This window comes from Vipera ursinii, assembly GCF_947247035.1.
Source record: "Vipera ursinii genome assembly, chromosome: 6".
Taxonomy (NCBI): Eukaryota; Metazoa; Chordata; class Lepidosauria; order Squamata; family Viperidae; genus Vipera; species Vipera ursinii.
In genome coordinates, this window is record NC_139515.1 from 88304672 (window position 1) to 88324905 (window position 20234).

The window sequence follows — 20234 nt, forward strand, 5'->3', positions numbered from 1 at the left end:
ACACAAAACACGGAGGAAAAAAAAAGTTGGCGTTGAAAAGGGAAAACAAAAAACAACAAGGTATATACCGTGTTTCCCCCCCCCCCCAAATTAAGCCCGGATCCTATATTAATTTTTGCTCCGAAAGATCTATTAGGGTTTATTTTCTGGTTAGGTCTCATTTTACCCTAACCCTAATCCTCCACTTCCCCCCCCCCCACCCCCAGGGAAACCACAATGCTGGGGCTTATTTTGGGGCTAGGGTTTATATTACGAGCACCCTGGAAAAAAATCACACTGGGGCTTATTTCCCGGTGGAGTCTTATTTTTTGGGGGGAAACACGGTATATGTGTTATTCCCCCCTGGTTGATTACCGATAAATAGATTAGTTTCCCCGCCTTGAGAAGCAGGCCCAAAATTTACGGGGAGTCCTCTACTGACCACGCTTCGCTTAGTGACCATTCCGAGTTGCAATGGCACCCAAAAATGTGACTTCTGTTGTGATTCAGGGTCAGCCTGTGGGTTCGGCAGTTGGGTCAGACGACTCAGAGGAGGAGGAGGGGGGTGTTGAAGACCTTGCTGAGGGGGTTGAAGATCTTGCTGATGAGAGCCCTCAGCCAGGCCCCTCCCACTTGGTCACCACGGAGACCCAGCTGTGTGAGCCTGACAGCGTGGATGAAGATGACCCACAGCTGGCCCTGTTCAAGGACGCCCGACGCAGGAGGCAGTCAAGCAGGAGTAAACAGAGGAAGGCAATGGGGCACCTCGGAAGGAGGCAGAGAGAGGCCACGCCCTGAACTGTATTTAAGGGGAATGCGTGGGAGGGCTGGTTTGCTGAAGGCAACCGCTCGGATAGTTCATGTTTCTTAAAGCTCCGGTTTCTTGGTTTGTCTTGTTCCGTTTGTTTTTGTGGTAATAAATTTGGCAGGTGTAATTCCAGCCTCTTGCCTTATTGTAAAAGGGGTTGTCCCTGCCTTTTCTGCAGGGCCGGTAGCAGGCTGGTACAGAACAACTTCTGACTTTTTTTCACCCTTAGGACCATTGCAGCATTCCCCAGGGTCATGTGATTTACATTTGGATGCTGGACAACTGACTCATATTTACGACGGTTTGCAGTGTCCCGGGGGGGGGGGTGTCACGTGATTTCCCCTTTTGCGACCTTCCGAGAAGCGAAGTCAAAGGGGGGGAAAGCCGGATGCGCTTAACAGCCGCGTGACTACTTTAACAACTGCAGCGGTTCTCTTAACAAAGGTGGCAAGGAAAGTTGCAAAATGGGGCAAAACTCACTTCACAGATGTCTCACTTAGCAACATAAATTTGGGGCTCGATTGTGGTCGTAAGTCGAGGACTCCCTGCATAAACTTCTCCATCTATTTACAACTAATTTGGTCTGTTCTCTGTCCACTGTATGCAAAAATAAACTGGTTAATCGGTAAATCGACAGCAAAGTTAAACTTCCAAGCCTCTGTTAACAATCAGTTATTGTGTTTAACTTCTAGAAAGTCTACAACGGCTTCTTTATCTGCCACAAATCACCACAATCCTTGCCTCTGATCCATCCGGGATTAAATAGTCCTCGATTTACGAACACAACTGAGCCCAAAATTATCCATTGCTAAGTGAGACATTTGTTGAGTGAATTTTGCCACATTTTACAACCTACCCTGTACAATTGTTAAGCAGGTCACTGCGGTCGCTATTAACACGGTTGTTAGGTGAACCTGGCTTCCCCATTGGCTTTATTTGCCAGAAGGTCGTAAAAGGGGATCACGTGACCTGGGACACTGCAACCGTCATAAGTACGTGCCAGGTGCCGAGTGTCCAAATTTTGATCCTGTGACCACGGGGATGCTGCACAGGGGTCGTAAGTGTGAAAAACGTTCACAAGTTGCTTTCTTCAGTGCCGTTGTAACTTTCAACGAAGTCACTAGACCAGGGGTCGGCAACCTCGGCTCTTTTATGACTCGTGGACTTCAACTCCCAGAATTCCTGAGCCAGCTATGCTGGCTCAGGAATTCTGGGAGTTGAAGTCCACGAGTCATAAAAGAGCCGAGGTTGCCGACCCCTGCACTAGACGAACGGTTATAAATCGAGGACGACCTGTATCTTCCCTTGGTTCTTAATAACTTTACTCTTAAAATGGTTATTAGGCACCTTCCAATAAAAAAGTACGTGTGTGTGCTTGTGTGTGTGTGTGTGTTTGTGTGTACAAGCCCTGGTCTCTCTTTCACACCATACAACCAGCATGATATGTGTGTGTGTGTTTTTTCTCTCCCATTTCAGACCAGACATGTCATTCACGTGCAACGCAAGACCATCCGGCGCAGATGGATGCTCGCCCTGAAGGAGCCCAACAATGGAGGCCGTGCAGGTTTTCTCCACAGGAGACTTGTCTGAGCCCAGCCTTTTGCCGAGGGTCCTCGGGGGGGTCTCTCCCTCTTGCGGTCTTTGGCAATGGTAGAACTCACACTGGTGAGCTATCCGGTTCCGGTGGTTCTAGACTTGCCAACTACCGCCTGGGGGGGGTCAAGCTGAGTCGCCGGTGTCTCCCCTTCCCTCTGAACCACCAAGGGGAGGGGGAGCTGATGGTCAAGCTTCAAGGATGACGGAAGAGCCAACCAGCATCTCATCTCATCTGGGTCAGTGGCTGGATCAGGTACAGCCAGATGTGGGAAAAAAAACACCATTTCTCTACCTGGTCGAAGTCACAGGGTGAATTCTGCATCTTCCTGGCTTTTCTGGCTGGGAGCTTGGCTTCCGAAGAAGAAAATGCTTTCCTATGCCAAATAGTAACTTCCGTTCTCTTCCATGAGGACTAGAAACTTGGTTTTCTGGGTTGTTTTTTTTTTTTGTTCTTTTTAAAAATGTTCAAAATCAAAGTCGCCTTCCTAGGAATTTTATGTAAGGGAGCTCTAGAATTGAGGCTTTTATTTTGAAAAAATAGAATAGAATAGAATAGAATAGAATAGAATAGAATAGAATAGAATAGAATAGAATAGAATAGAATAAGGAATGAATAGAATAGAATAGAAAATAGGGGAATAGAATAGAATAGAAATAGAGTAGAATAGAAAATAGGGAATAGAAGAGAAGAGAAGAGAAGAGAAGAGAAGAGAAGAGAAGAGAAGAGAAGAGAAGAGAAGATATGGAATGAAATGGAATGGAATAGAATAGAATAGAATAGAATAGAATAGAATAGAATAGAATAGAATAGAATAGAATAGAATAGAATAGAATAGAATAGAATAAGGAATGAATAGAATAGAATAGAAAATAGGGGAATAGAATAGAATAGAAATAGAGTAGAATAGAAAATAGGGAATAGAAGAGAAGAGAAGAGAAGAGAAGAGAAGAGAAGAGAAGAGAAGAGAAGAGAAGAGAAGAGAAGATATGGAATGAAATGGAATGGAATAGAATAGAATAGAATAGAATAGAATAGAATAGAATAGAATAGAATAGAATAGAATAGAATAGAATAGAATAGAATAGAATAAGGAATGAATAGAATAGAATAGAAAATAGGGGAATAGAATAGAATAGAAATAGAGTAGAATAGAAAATAGGGAATAGAAGAGAAGAGAAGAGAAGAGAAGAGAAGAGAAGAGAAGAGAAGAGAAGAGAAGAGAAGATATGGAATGAAATGGAATGGAATAGAATAGAATAGAATAGAATAGAATAGAATAGAATAGAATAGAATAGAATAGAATAGAATAGAATAGAATAGAATAGAATAAGGAATGAATAGAATAGAATAGAAAATAGGGGAATAGAATAGAATAGAAATAGAGTAGAATAGAAAATAGGGAATAGAAGAGAAGAGAAGAGAAGAGAAGAGAAGAGAAGAGAAGAGAAGAGAAGAGAAGAGAAGAGAAGATATGGAATGAAATGGAATGGAATAGAATAGAATAGAATAGAATAGAATAGAATAGAATAGAATAGAATAGAATAGAATAGAATAGAATAGAATAGAATAGAATAAGGAATGAATAGAATAGAATAGAAAATAGGGGAATAGAATAGAATAGAAATAGAGTAGAATAGAAAATAGGGAATAGAAGAGAAGAGAAGAGAAGAGAAGAGAAGAGAAGAGAAGAGAAGAGAAGAGAAGAGAAGATATGGAATGAAATGGAATGGAATAGAATAGAATAGAATAGAATAGAATAGAATAGAATAGAATAGAATAGAATAGAATAGAATAGAATAGAATAGAATAGAATAAGGAATGAATAGAATAGAATAGAAAATAGGGGAATAGAATAGAATAGAAATAGAGTAGAATAGAAAATAGGGAATAGAAGAGAAGAGAAGAGAAGAGAAGAGAAGAGAAGAGAAGAGAAGAGAAGAGAAGAGAAGATATGGAATGAAATGGAATGGAATAGAATAGAATAGAATAGAATAGAATAGAATAGAATAGAATAGAATAGAATAGAATAGAATAGAATAGAATAGAATAGAATAAGGAATGAATAGAATAGAATAGAAAATAGGGGAATAGAATAGAATAGAAATAGAGTAGAATAGAAAATAGGGAATAGAAGAGAAGAGAAGAGAAGAGAAGAGAAGAGAAGAGAAGAGAATATAGAATATAGAATTTTTAATATAGAATAGAAGAGAATAGCAGCAATTCATTTAACAACTGTGGTGAGAAAGGTCATAAAATGGGGCACAACTCACTTAACAGCTGTTTCACTTAGCAACTGAAAATTGCTAAGCAATCTCTGGCATCCTTAGGCCCCCCCCCCCCACAACCTATAGATAGTCCTCGACTTACGGCCACAATGGAGTCCAAAATTTATGTTGCTAAGTGAGACATTTGTTCAGTGAGTTTTGCCCCATTTGACGGCCTTCCTTGCCACAGTTGTTGCAGGGGTTAAGTTACTAACCCGGTTGTTAAGTGAATCTGGCTTCCCTTGTCAGAAGGTCACAAAAGGGGGATCCTGTGACCCCCCGGGACACTGCGACCGTCATAAATATGAGTCAGCTGCCAAATGTCTGAATTTTGATCCATGTGATGACGAGGACGCTGCAACGGTCATTAGTATGAAAACTGGTCATAAGTCGCCTTCCCAACAGGCTTCTTCCTCTCTCTCTTTCCTCTCTCTCTCTCTTTCCTTCCATCCTTCCATCCTTCCATTCATCCATCTTTCCCTCCTATCCTTTTTCTCCTTCCTTTTTCTCTCTCTCCTTCCTCTCCTTCCATCCATCCATCCATTCACCCCCTCCTTCCTCTCTAGCCTTTCTTCTTTCCTCTCTCCTCCCTCTCCTTCCTTCCTTCCTGGCTTCCCTCCATCAATTTCAGAAGAGGAGACTGGACAGCCGTTTGTCTGAAATGGTGTAGGGTTTCCTGCCTGAGCAGGGGGTTGGACTAGAAGACCTCCAAGGTCCCTTCCAACTTCTATTCTATTCTATTCTATTCTATTCTATTCTATTCTATTCTATTCTATTCTATTCTATTCTATTCTATTCTATTCTATTCTATTCTATTCTATTCTATTCTATTCTATTGTTTGAAATTATATAGGGTTTCCTGCCTGAGCAGGGGGGTTGGACTAGATGACCTCCAAGATCCCTTCCATCATCATCATCATCATCATCATCATCATTCCCTCTCTCCCTCCTTCCTCCCTCCCTCCCTCCTTCTTTCCTCCCTTCCCTCCCTTCCTTCTTTCTTCTTCCTTCCTCTCTCTCCTTCCTCTCATCCATCCATCCATCGTCCATTCATTCATCCCTCCTTCCTCTTTCTTCTTCCTCTCCTTCCGTCCGTCCATCCATCCATCCACCCCTCCTTCCTCTCTTCCTTCCTCTCTCTTCTCCTTCCTTCCTCCCTTCCTCCCTCCTTCCTGCCCAGGAATCATGGATGCTGGGTCAGAGAAATGCCTGATTGGTTTTCCCCTGACAGCCCCCACCCATCCACCCAGCATCCCCCCCCCTCCCCGCCAAGGCTCCTGCCTTCTCTGACCACCTTGGCCCTCCCCACCTCCACCTGCCCCCTTCCTTTCCACCTCCTCCCCCCCACCCCCACCCCCATCCCGGGTGGGATGCTAATGCGATTCCCTGTTTGTCCCCAGCAAGCCGGTTGCTGCTGCGGGAGCGAAATCTAGGCCAGGCTGCTGGCGTATTGGGAGTAAGCTCTGCGGATATCGGATGAGGCTGGGATTAGGGCTCTCTGCACTTACAAATCATGTCAGATGCCCAGCAGAAACAAGCCTGGGGGGTGGGAGAGAGGCCACGATTTGGGAGGGGAAGACCCCCCCCTCCTCCAGCCCACTTCTGCCCTCGTCCCCGGCAGGTATTTTTTTAATCCAGAGATCCTAATGTTATTCTCCCTATACTGCTAAATCTTTATTATTATTATTATTATTATTATTATTATTATTATTATTATTATTATTATTATTATTATTATTATTATTTAATAATTAGTAGTAGTAGTATTAGTTTTATTTTCAAAACCTTAAAATACAGACTCCAAAAACAAAGGGAAAAAGAGAGAAAGCAACACAAAAGCAGAACAAAACTAGACAAGAACACACACACACACACACACACAACCTCTTTTAATTAATACATTATTAATTTCGTTTTCCTGAATGGACAGATCTGATGTACCCCAGAGCAGAGCAGAACCGTCAAAACCCGCCCAAATAATATTAGAAAAAATATTCCGGACTGGCCCTTGGCACCCTGGGCTAAATTAATTGCTTCTGAAATGATCTCCTTAAGGGCAAGGGCTGAGCCAGCCAAGTGCCGACTCGCACCAAGGTCATTGCCAATATTTAAAGATGCCCTGGTGCTTAACTCCATCCCCCTGGCAGCCTTTGCACAAAAACCCTAAGCGCATTTCGTTTAACCTTGGTTAAGGGTGAGGGGACAGCGGTGCTGGGTGGCTTAGCCGATCACGTAGACTCAGGCTGCTTGATCGGCCTCGTTGTTTGTTTGGTTTTTTTTTGCACGGGCTCAGGAGCTAGGCGAATTTAGGAATCCGGACTGCGGACTGACGGCCACCTCTTCGTTGGAGTTTGAGGGGGGAAAGTTTTGCACCTTTCGGCATTTGGATCAGCTTCAACGGTTATCCTGCTTTTCATATCTGTCGGTCACCGAAAATGTGGGATGACTGGCATCGTATATATTTAAGAAATAATAAGCGGAACTGGAGCGCCACTAGAACACACATAAGTCCTTGACGTACAGCCGTCTGTTTAGTGGCCGTTCGAAGTTACAAGGGCCCTGAAAAAAGGGACTTAGGACCGTTTTTCACACGTACGACCGTGGCAGCATCCCCAGGGTGATCAAAATTTGGGCACTTGTCAATATAAATTAAGAATTAGATTAGATTAGATGAATAGAATAGAATAGAATAGAATAGAATAGAATAGAATAGAATAGAATAGAATAGAATAGAATAGAATAGAATAGGAGGAATGAAGAAATAATAATAGAATAGAATAGAATAGAATAGAATAGAATAGAATAGAATAGAATCGAATCGAATCGAATCGAAGCTGGAAGGGACCTTGGAGGTCTTCTAGTCCAGCCCCCTGCTCATGATGGTTGTAGCACCCTGATTGCTATTTTAAGCTCTTCCCAGCCAGCTTCAAATAAGCAACATCAATTTGCTGAACCAGATTCACTTAACAACCGCAAAAAGGTTATAAATTGTTGGTAACTCACTTAACAGCCGCCTTGATTAGCAACGGAAATTCTCAGCTCAGTTGTCATAATTCGAGCACCCTCTTTATCCCTTATGATATCTGATAAACGCTAAAATTTCATGGCTAGGTTAAATTTGATCTGTTTAAGATTATTCAGCAAAAGTGATCTATGTCTGTGAAGAGTTGGAAGGGACCTAGAAAGTCATCTAGCCCTACCCCTCCCTTGGATGCCTTAGGCCAGGGCTAGGCAACCTCGGCTCTTTTATGACTTGTGGACTTCAACTCCCAGAATTCCTGAGCCAGCCATGCTGAGGAGAAATGGAGAGGTTTCCATAAGAGCCATGCTGGCTCAGGAATTCTGGGAGTTGAAGTCCACGAGTCATGAGGGGGCCAAGGTTGCCTAGCCCTGCCTTAGCCAGATCTTTACAGCTCTGTTCTGTTCTGTTCTGTTTTGTTCTGTTCTATTATTCTATTCTATTCTATTCTATTCTATTCTATTCTATTCTATTCTATTCTATTCTATTCTATTCTATTCTATTCTATTCTATTCTATTCTATTCTATTCTATTCTATTCTATTCTATTCTATTCTATTCTATTCCTCATCCACTTTTACCCCTGGATTTTTGCAGAGGTCTAGCCCAAATGTATTTCTTTGTAACTCAAATATATTTTTTCTTGCCTTGAAAAACTGTTAATAAATGAACGGATAAATAAACATGCAAACCGATGATTGTCTCTGTGTATTTTTTTAAAAAAAATTGGCCAAGGGAGATTATTGGCTGGAATGGACAAAAGATCTTACGGAGATAGTCCTTGACTTAAAATCATTCATTTAGTGACCGTTTGAAATTATAGTGAAATTGGAAAAAAAAAAGACTTATTACCGACTGTTGTAGCATCCTGTGGTTGCGGGATCAAAATTCTGGGACTTTGCAACTGACTAAAATAGGCCAAAATTCACTTAACAACTATCTGGCTTAGCAACAAAATTTTTTGGCTCCGTTCTGGTCATAAGCCGAGGACTATCTGTATTCCGTTTGTTTTCTGCTCACAAAGTATTCCAACTTGCTGTGAAAAACAATCCCTTACCATAAAATGAGATTTTTAGTTCGTGGAACGATCCTGGGTCATCCTTCCAAACGGATATTTCCAAGCATGCTAAAACCATGGTTAAAAAGGCTTTAAACTGGGCTCAGACGGTCTCATGTTCAAGAAAGCAGAATCACAGAGTTGAAAGGGACCTTGGAGGTCCTCTAGTCCAACCCTCTGCTCAAGCAGGAAACCCTGAACCATTTCAGACAAACGGTTGTCCACTCTCTTCTTTAAAAGCTCCAGTGATGGAGCACCCACCACTTCTAAAGTCAAGCCGTTCCACTGAATACAGAATAAAACAGAATTGGAAGGGAACTTGGAGGTCATCTAGTCCAACCCTCTGCTCAGGCAGGAGACCCTATACCATTTCAGACAAATGGCAGTCCAGTCTCTTCTTAAAAACCTCCAGTGTTGGAGCATTCACAGCGTCTGGAGGCAGGTTGTTCCACTGGTTAATTGTTCTCAATGTCAGGAAATTTCTCCTTAGTTCTAGGTTGCTTCTCTCCTTGATGAGTTTCCATGATCTGTTGCTTCTTGTCCTGCCTTCAGGTGCTTTGGAGAATAGCTTGACTGCCTCTTCTTTGGGGCAGCCCCTGAGATACTGGAAGACTGCTATCATGTCCCCACTCGTCCTTCTCTTCATTAAACTAGACCAGGGGTTGCCGACCCCTGAACTAGACATACCCAATTCCTGCAACCGTTCTTCGTATGTTTTAGCCTCCAGTCCCCTGATCATCTTTGTTGCTCTTCTCTGCACTCTTTCCAGAGTCTCAACATCTTTTTTTTATATTGTGGTGACTAAAACTGGATTCAATATTCCAAGTGTGGCCTTACCCTTATAAAACAGTAATATGACTTGTGCAAACAGGGGAAAGGTGACTTTAAGAATCCTAGGATGCTGACCTTAATGTCTGGATAAGCTCATCTTAAGGATGAGTCCTTTGAGAACTGGGCCTTAAGCTGTTTAGGGCTTAAAAAGTCAAATCAGGCATTTAGATCGTGACTGGGAACAGTTCTGGCCCAGTAAAATAAGACAATGTTGGGTCACCACCATATGCCAGTCTGTGCATCAGCCCAAGTCTCGTTTAAGGGAGTGATCTCTCCATGAATGGATAGCTGATCCCTTCAAACTGGAAAGAAAGAAAGAAAGAAAGAAAGAAAGAAAGAAAGAAAGAAAGAAAGAAAGGGAAAGAAAGAAAGAAAGAAAGAAAGGGAAAGAAAGAAAGAAAGGGAAAGAAAGAAAGAAAAGGAAAGAAAGAAAAAGAAGGAAAGGAAAAAGAAGGAAAGGAAGGAAGGAAGGAAGAAAGAAAGAAAGAAAGAAAGAAAGAAAGAAAGAAAGAAAGAGAAAGAAAGAAAGAAGGAAAGAAAGAAAGAAAGAAAGAAAGAAAGAGAAAGAAAGAAAGAAAGAAAGAAAGAAAGAAAGAAAGAAAGAAAGAAAGGGAAAGAAAGAAAGAAAAGGAAAGAAAGAAAAAGAAAGGAAGGAAAAAGAAGGAAAGGAAGGAAGGAAGAAAGAAAGAAAGAAGGAAAGAAAGAAAGAAAGAAAGAAAAAGAGAAAGAAAAGAAAGAAAAGGAAAGAAAGCAAAAGAAAAAGAAAGGAAGGAAAAAGATGGAAAGGAAGGAAGGAAGGAAGGAAGAAAGAAAGAGAAAAAAAGAGGAAGGAGAGAGAAAGAGAAGGAAAGAAAGAAAGAGAAAGAAAGAATGAAAGAAAGAGGAAGGAGAAAGAGAAGGAAAGAAAGAAAAAGAAAAAGAAAGGAAGGAAAAAGAGAAGGAAAGGAAGAAAGAAAGGAAGGAAGGAGAGAGAAAGAGGAAAGAAAGAAAGAAAGAAAGAGAAAGAGAAAGAGAAGGAAAGAAAGAAAAAAGGAAGGAAGGAAGGTGAAAGAGAGAAAGAGAAGGAAATTCAGACGCTTGGCAACTGACTCGTATTTATGACGACTGCAGCGTCCCGGGGGAGGTCACGTGACCCCCCCTTTTGCAATCCTCTGGTGAGCAAAGTCAGTGGGGGAAGCCAGATTCTCTTAACAACCGGAGGATTAACTTACAACTGCAGCAATTCACTTAACGACAGTGGCCAAGGTCGTAAAATGGGGCAAAACTCACTTCAGTGTCCGGGCTGGGAGGAATAAACGGCTTTTTCTTCTCCAGGGACCATCCTGCCAACTTGAACGGAAAAAATAAAAAATAAAATTGCTTGGCTTTTTATGGTCTAAATTCTGTAGGACTCTGAAATCATTTCTTCGGAATGTCTTTCCCTCACTGTTAGATGTTTTTGTGCCAGCCATGGCAGTTCCCCAAAAGGTCATCAGATGGGAGCAAAGAGGCATCTTTGCTCCCACTGGTGGGTCAGGGCTCTCCGGCCCCTGCAGCCCCATTGGAGAGAGTTAATGGCCCTCCAGCCCCCTCACTCTCATTGGCAAGGGAGGGGCTGGGGACCCCCATGTTAGATGATTAGTGCCAGCCATGGCAGTTCCCCAAAAGGGTCATCAGATGGAGGCAAAGAGGCTTCTTTGCTTCCACTGATGAGCCAAGGGTCTCGGACCCACAGCCCCATTGGTGAGAGTGTTTTATGGTCAGGGAGGGACCAAGACCCCCCATAAATACCTCTGCACGAGGGGCTGCTCTTTGTTCTAATTCTAGTTCTAGTTTTCTCCTCTCCTAGCTCTTAGTCCTTAGTCATGCCAAGTATTTCTTTCTCTTTGATCTATCATGAATAAAGCTAATATGATTGCATCTCTGCGTGATGCCTTTGCTTGGAAGCACCTTTAACGATTCATTGTGAGAACACCTCACACCCCATAAAAACCTCTGCTCAGGGGCTGCTCTCTCTCTTGTTGCTCTCTTGTTGCTTTCTTCTTCAAGCTCCCTCTGGGAATGATCCATGAGCTCAATCCAGGCATGGATGCCTCCATGCCAGGGAACTCTTTCTCTTTACTCTGTCTTTAAATAAAGCTTCATCTGATTGCATCCCTGCGTGCTGCCTTTTTCTTGGAAGCACCTCAACGAACCATCGGTCTCGTGAGGCCATCTCACACTTACCTTAAGTTCGATTCCAGGACCAGAAACCCAAATGGAGCCCGGGTTCCCCCACAGATCCAAAATCTATTCACGACGCGCATGCACCAAAAATGTCTTGGAATAGAATAGAGCTGGAAGGGACCCCGGAGGTCTTCTAGTCCATCCCCCTGCAGAGAGTTCTGACAAAACGTGATCCACTGGAGAAGGAAATGGCAACCCACTCCAGTATCTTTGCCATGAAAACCCTATGGACAGTACCAAAAGGCAAAACGATATGACGCTGGAAGATGAGCCCCTCAGGTCGGAAGGCGTCCAACATGCTACTGGGGAAGAGCAGAGGGCTAGTACTAGTAGCGCCAGAAAGAATGAAGCGACTGGGCCAAAGCCGAAAGGACGCTCAGCTGTGGATATGTCTGGTGGTGAAAGGAAAGTCCGATGCTGTAAAGATTTTTTCTCCATAGGAACCTGGAATGTAAGATCCATGAATCAAGGAAAGCTTGAAAGTGGTCAAACAAGAGATGTCAAGACTGAACATCGACATCTTAGGTATCAGCGAACTAAAATGGACAGGAATGGGTGAATTTAATTCAGATGACCATCAGGTATACTACTGTGGGCAAGAATCCCTCAGAAGAAATGGAGTAGCCTTCATAGTCAATAAAAAAATAGGAAAAGCAATACTGGGATACAATCCTCAAAATGACAGAATGATCTCAGTTCGAATCCAAGGCAAACCATTCAATATCACAGTAGTCCAAGTCTATGCCCCAACCACCAGTGCTGAAGAGGATGAAATTGACCGGTTCTATGAAGCCCTACAGCACCTTATAGAACTAACACCCAGAAATGATGTCCTTATCATCATGGGGGATTGGAATGCTAAAGTAGGAAGCCAAAAGATAACTGGAATAACAGGCAAGTTTGGCCTTGGAGTACAAAATGAAGCAGGGCACAGGCTGATATAATTTTGTCAACAGAATACGATGGTCATAGCAAACACTCTTTTCCAACAACCCAAGAGACGGCTTTACACATGGACATCACCAGACGGTCAACACAGAAATCAGATTGACTATATGCTCTGCAGCCAAAGATGGAGAAGCTCTATACAGTCAGTAAAAACAAGACCAGGAGCTGACTGTGGCTCAGACCATGAGCTTCTTGTTGCAAAGTTTAGGCTTAAATTAAAGAAAGTAGGGAAAAGCGCTAGGCCAGTCAGGTATGAATTAAATCATATTCCTGTTGAATATACAGTAGAGGTGACAAATAGATTTAAGGAATTAGATCTGATAGACAGAGTGCCTGAAGAACTATGGACAGAGGTTCGCAACATTGTACAACAGGTAGCAACCAAAACCATCCCAAAGAAAAAGAAATGCAAGAAAGCAAAATGGCTGTCTGAGGAAGCTTTGCAAATAGCTGAGGAAAGGAGGGAAGCGAAAGGCAAGGGAGAAAAAGAAAGATATGCCCAATTGAATGCAGAATTCCAAAGAATAGCTAGAAGAGATAAGAATGCCTTCTTAAATGAACAATGCAAAGAAATAGAAGAAAACAATAGAATAGGGAGGACCAGAGATCTTTTCAAGAAAATTGGAGAGATGAAAGGAACGTTTCATGCAAAAATGGGCATGATAAAGGACCAAAATGGCAGGGACCTAACAGAGGCAGAAGAGATTAAGAAGAGGTGGCAAAATTACACAGAAGAATTATACAAGAATGAGCTTAACGTCCCTGATAATCACAATGAGGTGGTCACTGACCTCGAGCCAGACATCCTAGAATGTGAAGTGAAGTGGGCCTTAGAAAAGCTGAGCAACAACAAAGCTAGTGGAGGTGACAGTATTCCAGCTGAGCTATTCAAAATCTTAAAAGACGATGCAGTAAAAGTGCTACACTCAATTTGCCAGCAAATTTGGAAAACTCAACAGTGGCCACAGGATTGGAAAAGATCAGTTTACATTCCAATTCCAAAGAAAGGCAGTGCCAAAGAATGTTCAAACTATCGCACCATTGCACTCATTTCTCATGCTAGTAAAGTTATGCTTAAAATTCTACAAGCTAGACTCCAGCAGTATGTGGATCGAGAACTACCAGAAGTACAGGCAGGATTTCGAAGAGGCAGAGGAACTAGAGATCAAATTGCTAACATACGCTGGATCATGGAGAAAGCTAGAGAGTTCCAGAAAAACATCTACTTCTGCTTCATTGACTATGCTAAAGCCTTTGATTGTGTGGATCATAACAAACTGTGGCAAGTCCTTAAAGAGATGGGCATACCAGACCATCTTATTTGTCTCTTGAGAAACCTATATGCGGGCCAAGAAGCAACAGTGAGAACTGGACACGGAACCACTGATTGGTTCAAAATTGGGAAAGGAGTCCGGCAAGGCTGTATACTGTCGCCTTGCCTATTTAACTTATATGCAGAGCACATCATGAGAAAGGCAGGGCTAGATGAATCAAAAGTTGGAATTAAGATTGCCGGAAGAAACATCAACAACCTAAGATATGCAGATGATACCACTCTAATGGCAGAAAGTGAAGAAGAACTAAAGAGCCTGGTGTTGCGGGTGAAGAAGGAGAGTGCAAAACTTGGGTTGAAACTAAACATTAAGAAAACCAAGATCATGGCATCTGGCCCTCTCAATTCCTGGCAAATAGATGGGGAAGAAATGGAGGTAGTGACAGATTTTATTTTCCTTGGCTCCAAGATCACTGCAGATGGGGACTGTAGCCAAGAAATTAAAAGACGCTTGCTCCTTGGGAGGAAAGCCATGGCAAATCTAGACAGCACACTAAAAAGCAGAGACATCACCCTGTCAACAAAAATCCGTATAGTCAAGGCTATGGTCTTCCCAGTTGCAATGTATGGCAGTGAAAGCTGGACCATAAGAAAGGCTGAGCGCCAAAGAATTGAAGCCTTTGAACTATGGTGCTGGAGAAGACTCCTGCGAGTTCCTTGGACTGCAAGGCGATCAAACCGGTCAGTCCTAGAGGAGATCAACCCTGACTGCTCTTTAGAAGGCCAGATCCTGAAGCTAAAACTCAAATACTTTGGCCACCTAATGAGAAGGAAGGACTCACTGGAGAAGAGCCTAATGCTGGGAAAGATTGAGGGCAATAGAAGAAGGGGACGACAGAGAATGAGGTGGCTGGATGGAGTCACTGAAGCAGTAGGCGTGAGCTTAAATGGACTCCAGGAGATGGTAGAGGACAGGAAGGCCTGGAGGAACGTTGTCCATAGGGTCGCGATGGGTCGGACACGACTTCGCAACTAACAACAACAACGAGTTGTCCCGTGGCAAATAATACTTTACAAGGCCTTGGTAAGGCCACACTTGGAATGCTGCATCCAGTTTTGGTCACCACGATGCAGAAAAGATGTTGAGACTCTGGAAAGAGTGCAGAGAAGAGCAACAAAGAGGATCAGGGGACTGGAGGATAAAACATAAAAGGAACGGTTGATGGAATTGGGTATGTCTAGTTTAATGAAGAGAAGGACGAGTGGGGACAGGATAGCAGTCTTCCAGTATCTCAGGGGCTGCCCCAAAGAAGAGGCAGTCAAGCTATTCTCCAAAGCACCTGAAGGCAGGACAAGAAGCAACGGGTGGAAACTCATCCAGGAGAGAAGCAACCTAGAACTAAGGAGAAACTTCCTGACAGTGAGGACAATTAACCAGTGGAACAGCCTGCCTCCAGAAGCGGTGAATGCTCCAACACTGGAAGTTTTTAAGAAGAGACTGGACAGCCATTTGTCTGAGATGGTATAGGGTTTCCTGGTTGAGCAGGGGGTTGGACTAGATGACCTCCAAGGTCCCTTCCATCATCATCATCATCATCATCATCATTCTCATCCTGCCAACTTGAACGGAAAAAAAATAATAAAATTGCTTCCCGATCATTCCGCCGGAGCCTGAAGACCTGGCTCTTTGAGCTCTCGGGCCCAGACTGAGGAGAAAATTTTAATTGGGGTTTTAAGTGTACAGGGTCAATTTAATATTTTTTAATTTGGTTTTTTAACTTTTGTATGGTGGATTTTTTAATTTCCTGTAAACCGCCCTGAGTCCTCAGGGAAAGGGCGGTATATAAATGTAACTAAATAAATAAATCATCATCATCATCATCAATTTGGCTGTGGTGACGTGGCCGCGGTGAGTTGTCCCATTCTGAGTTAAACCAGAGTTAAGATGCTCGGCTATTTGTAGACACAACACGATGCAAGAAGTTTAATTCTAAATTCAGACTGACAAATGTTGGGGCTGGGTTGCAATGGATCCCATAATGCAGGTAACCCTTGATTCACAACCATTCATTTAGTGACCGGTTACAACGGCAGTGAACTGACTTATGACCGGTTTTTCCCCACTTAGTGTCAATGCTGCAAACACTGACATGTTTTGGCACTGACGATGTTAAGAGACGGCCTTTTGTTTAAACTGCTTCACTTTGAATCTTGAAGGGAGGGAATTTTCTAACGACTATTTTGAGAAGATAAGAAAAGCCTGCGTACAGAATGGGAGGAGAGACCTCATATGTGAAACTAATTGGATAATGTGATTTATGACGCGTAGATAAGGGTGGGGACTGTGTGTGTGTTACGATGGGTTTGGGGGGAGGAGATTTCAGATTCTGGCATCCCTCCATGAGTGCCGATGTTTCGTTTCATTACTAAGACTTTTTAGATAAATAATTATGCCAGCAATTTGTTTGATTTGTCTCATTCATCAGAACCTGGAAAACTTAGGACCGTTGCAGCCTCCCCCGGGGTCACGCGATCAAAATTCAGAGGCTCGGCAACTGGCATGTACTTATGACGGTTTGCAGTGTCCCAAGGGGGTCATATGATTCCCTTTTGCGACCTTCTGGCAGGCAGTCAATGGGGGAAGCCGGATTCGCTTAACGACCATGTGACGAACGTAATAACGATTCGCTTAACCACTGTGGCAGGGAAGGTCGTAAAATGGGGCAAAGCTCACTTCACAACGGTCTTGCTCCGCAAGGTAAATGCTGGGCTCGATTGTGGTTGTAAATCAAGGACTGCCTGGTGCTGAAGGGGACCGTTCGATTCACACAATCCGCTAAGAGGACTGTTGGGTTTTTGCAGGATGCTGAAGTTCAGCTGACCTGCAATGCAAACACAACCGTGTGCCTGGTCACAGATGGTTAAGGAGTCTTCAAACTTGGCCATTTTAAGACTTTTGGACTTCAGCTCCCAGAATTCCATAGGATAAACCAGGAGGGTCTCCAAACTTGGCCACTTTAAGACTTGTGGACTTCAACCCCCAGAATTCCATAGGGTAAGACATTGGTCTCAAACCTGTCAACTTTACGACTTGTGGACTTCAACCCCTCAGAATTCCGTAGGATAAACTAGGATGTTCTCCAAACTTGGCAACTTTTAAGACTTGTGGACTTCAATGCCCAGAATTCTGGGAGTTGAAGTCCACAAGTCTTAAAAAGTTATCAAGTTTGGAGAGCCCCTAGCATGGGTGGCTGGGGAATTCTGGGAGTTGAAGTCCACAAGTCTTAAAAAGTTATCAAGTTTGGAGAGCCCCTAGCATGGGTGGCTGGGGAATTCTGAGAGTTGAAGTCCACAAGTCTTAAAGTTATCAAGTTTGGAGAGCCCCTAGCATGGGTGGCTGGGGAATTCTGGGAGTTGAAGTCCACAAGTCTTAAAAAGTTATCTCAAGTTTGGAGAGCCATGGGATAAACCAACGGCCTTGTCACTTTTGTCCTGGGTTCCGGAAGACAAAGAAGCGTGAAAGAAGGGCAACCTCTGGACACATCTGTAACAATTTATTGAATGAGGAAATAAGACAGAATTGGGGGGAACAACAGGGTAACCCCATGCTTTTGACAGTAGTGGCGGAGGAAAAAGTTTTTTTTCCTTCTTCTTTGGGTCTCGGGGAAATAATTTCTCAGTCTATCAGAACTTTATTCTGTCGTGGGGCGGGAAACATAAAAAGGAACACCAACTTTAAAGTCACACCTGACATCTCTTTACAACGACAATAAAAAATATTATTTATAAATGAAAAACAACAACCCCCCCCAAAATAATAATAAAATAAAATAGAAAATCAAAAGACCTGGGAAGGAAACCTTCTCCTCTATTTACGTCCGGAAGAAAACATGTATACAAAGGACCCTCCTGGTTTTCGTTTCCTCGTTTTAAATCGGGGGGGGGGGGCAAAAGAAAGAAGCCATCTTAAAAACAGGTGAATCTGGGAAGGGGAGGCCGTGGGGAAGGGCAGGGAGAAGGGCCAGCCTTGAAAAGCCGGTGATTTGCAAAAGGGTGATTTCTGCGTCAAGGAACAGAAGGAAGAAATTAAATACTGCGGACGACTCCGTGAGGAAAGACGGAGAGGGCGCCGTCTTGCAATTTTTAGGAGTGGGGATGCGGCAGGGGGGGGTCTCTCTGGAAGCCCCCCAAAATAGGAGGCGTAACTGCTCAGTTCAGCCTTAGGTGGTAATGAGCTGCTTCTCACCCACCCATTCAAGGACCCTTTCCCCCTCCCCTCCCCCTCCCCGGCTATTTTGGGGGTCATCGGTGGGCAGGGAGGAAAGAAGGAAAGAGGGAGGGAGGGTGAAAGGAAAGGAGGGAGGGATGGAAGGGGGGAGAGAAAGAGGAAGGAAGGAAGGAAGGAAGGAAGGAAGGAAGGAAGGAAAAGGAAGGGAACAGAGGGAGGGATGGAAGGGAGGGGAAAAAGGAAGGAAAGAAAGAAAGAAAGAAAGAAAGAAAGAAAGAAAGAAAGAAAGAAAGAAAGAAAGAAAGAAAAGGAAGGGAACAGAGGGAGGGATGGAAGGGAGGGGAGAGAAAGAGGAAGGAAGGAAGGAAGGAAGGAAGGAAGGAAGGAAGGAAAGAAAGAAAGAAAGAAGGAAGGAAAGAAAGAAAGAAAGAAGGAAGGAAGGAAGGAAGGAAGGAAGGAAAAGGAAGAGAACAGAGGGAGGGATGGAAGGGAGGGGAGAGAAAGAGGAAGGAAGGAAGGAAGGAAGGAAGGAAGGAAGGAAGGAAGGAAGGAAGGAAGGAAGGAAAAGAGGGGGAACAGAGACATCACACCTTTTCATGAAGCATGAATGGACTCGGATGCCGGTGGCCAAGAGCTACTGGCAAGGATGATGGGCCATGGGGTTGGATCAACCAGGGAGAGGAGAGAGGCCCAGGACCGCCCGATATGGATCTTGACTGAAAAAGGGGATTTTTGGGGGCAAGGTTTCCACACGAGGGGGCACCGATTGACGGGAAAGGGATCCAAAACCAGACCGGTCGCCTGGCCCTTGAGATGCGGGAAGAACGATTTTGAGGGTTCGTGGATCAAAAATGGGGCTGATGATGGAATCGAGAGGAGGGGGGGTTACCCTCTTTGCAGCGTGCCCCCTGCCTCTTTTTTAGACCTTTTGCAACTCGTGAGGGCAGAGAAGGAAGAAAGCCGAAACAGATCAGCGCGGGAAGGGAGAAGGATCCTCGGACGAGTCGTCTCGCGTGGATTTTCCGACGGGAGAGACGTCCAATCCCACCTGGCTACGAAAAGAGTCCCAGAAGGCCGGACACCAATCTGGAATCGGAGGATTGACAGCCATCCCCGTCTCCTCCTCCAGGAGATGGGATTTTTTTTTTTTCCCCTCCGGCGTCTTTTCAGGGAAGAAAAACTGTCTTTTTTTCCCCAAAGGCGTCTCGACTTTTCTCGTTCTCGTACGAAAATTCTCGTCCGTGTGAAAAAGAAGCCCTATGTTCTCGCGGCGAGGACGGCAGCGGGGAGCTCGGTGGGAAGGGTGGGACGGGGAGAGTCCACCAAGGGAGGGGGTGGCACCCGGGACCCCGACTTCACAAACGAAGGACAAGGAAAAGCTTTCCGATCCTCGCCCTTCTTCGGAACGGGCGATCCATGCAAGGAAAGCCGGGCGTATCCTTGTCCGGACGAGCCTCCTCACTCCCGATGGGAACGGGTGGGTCCGCTGGAGGCCCAAGCGCGCACACGCCTTTTCCCGCTCCGGGTTGTGTGTGTAGTCCAAAGTTGCGAGACTCCGACACCCCGTGATTGCCTTTCGGGAGAGGTGTAGAAAAAAAAAATCGTTTCGGAGAAGAGAGGAAGAAGCTGCAGGGCGTCACAATCCGGCCCTCGTCGGCCGTCATTGTTCCAGCGTGACCACTTCCACCGCCTGGCCGTCCATGGTGACGGTGCTGTCGGTGATCCTGGCGGTCACGGGGGCCATGGCGACCTGGACGGGGCCGTTGCCCTGGGCGAGGCTGGTGACCACCGTCTGGTACATGCTCACCGGGATCTGGACCAGGCCTGGGGAAAGAATTGGGGGGGGAGGGGGAGAGCGACGAAGAAAGATTGGTTATTTCTACCAGCCGATGAAAAGAGAGAGACAAAAAAACAACAACAACGATGCAGGTAGTCCTTGATTTACGACCACAATTGCGCCCAAAGCATATTGGGCTAAGCAAGGCAGTTAAGCGAGTTTTGCTCGCTTTTATGACCTTCCCTGCCC

The 20234-nt window shown here is 44.3% G+C and overlaps 1 protein-coding gene and 1 long non-coding RNA gene across 2 annotated transcripts in view; one reads left to right on the top strand and one right to left on the bottom strand.

The window, feature by feature from the left end:
• Positions 1–20234, top strand: part of LOC310642465 — a 477812-nt gene that overhangs the window by 54491 nt on the left and 403087 nt on the right. The window lies entirely within an intron of this gene.
• Positions 17520–20234, bottom strand: part of NRF1 (nuclear respiratory factor 1) — a 40815-nt gene continuing 38100 nt past the window's right edge. Inside the window, exon 10 of the mRNA XM_083366578.1 lies at positions 17520–20032. Coding sequence (XP_083222704.1) covers positions 19869–20032 — 164 coding nt within the window. The 3' untranslated portion in view covers positions 17520–19868. The remainder of the gene's footprint in view (positions 20033–20234) is intronic.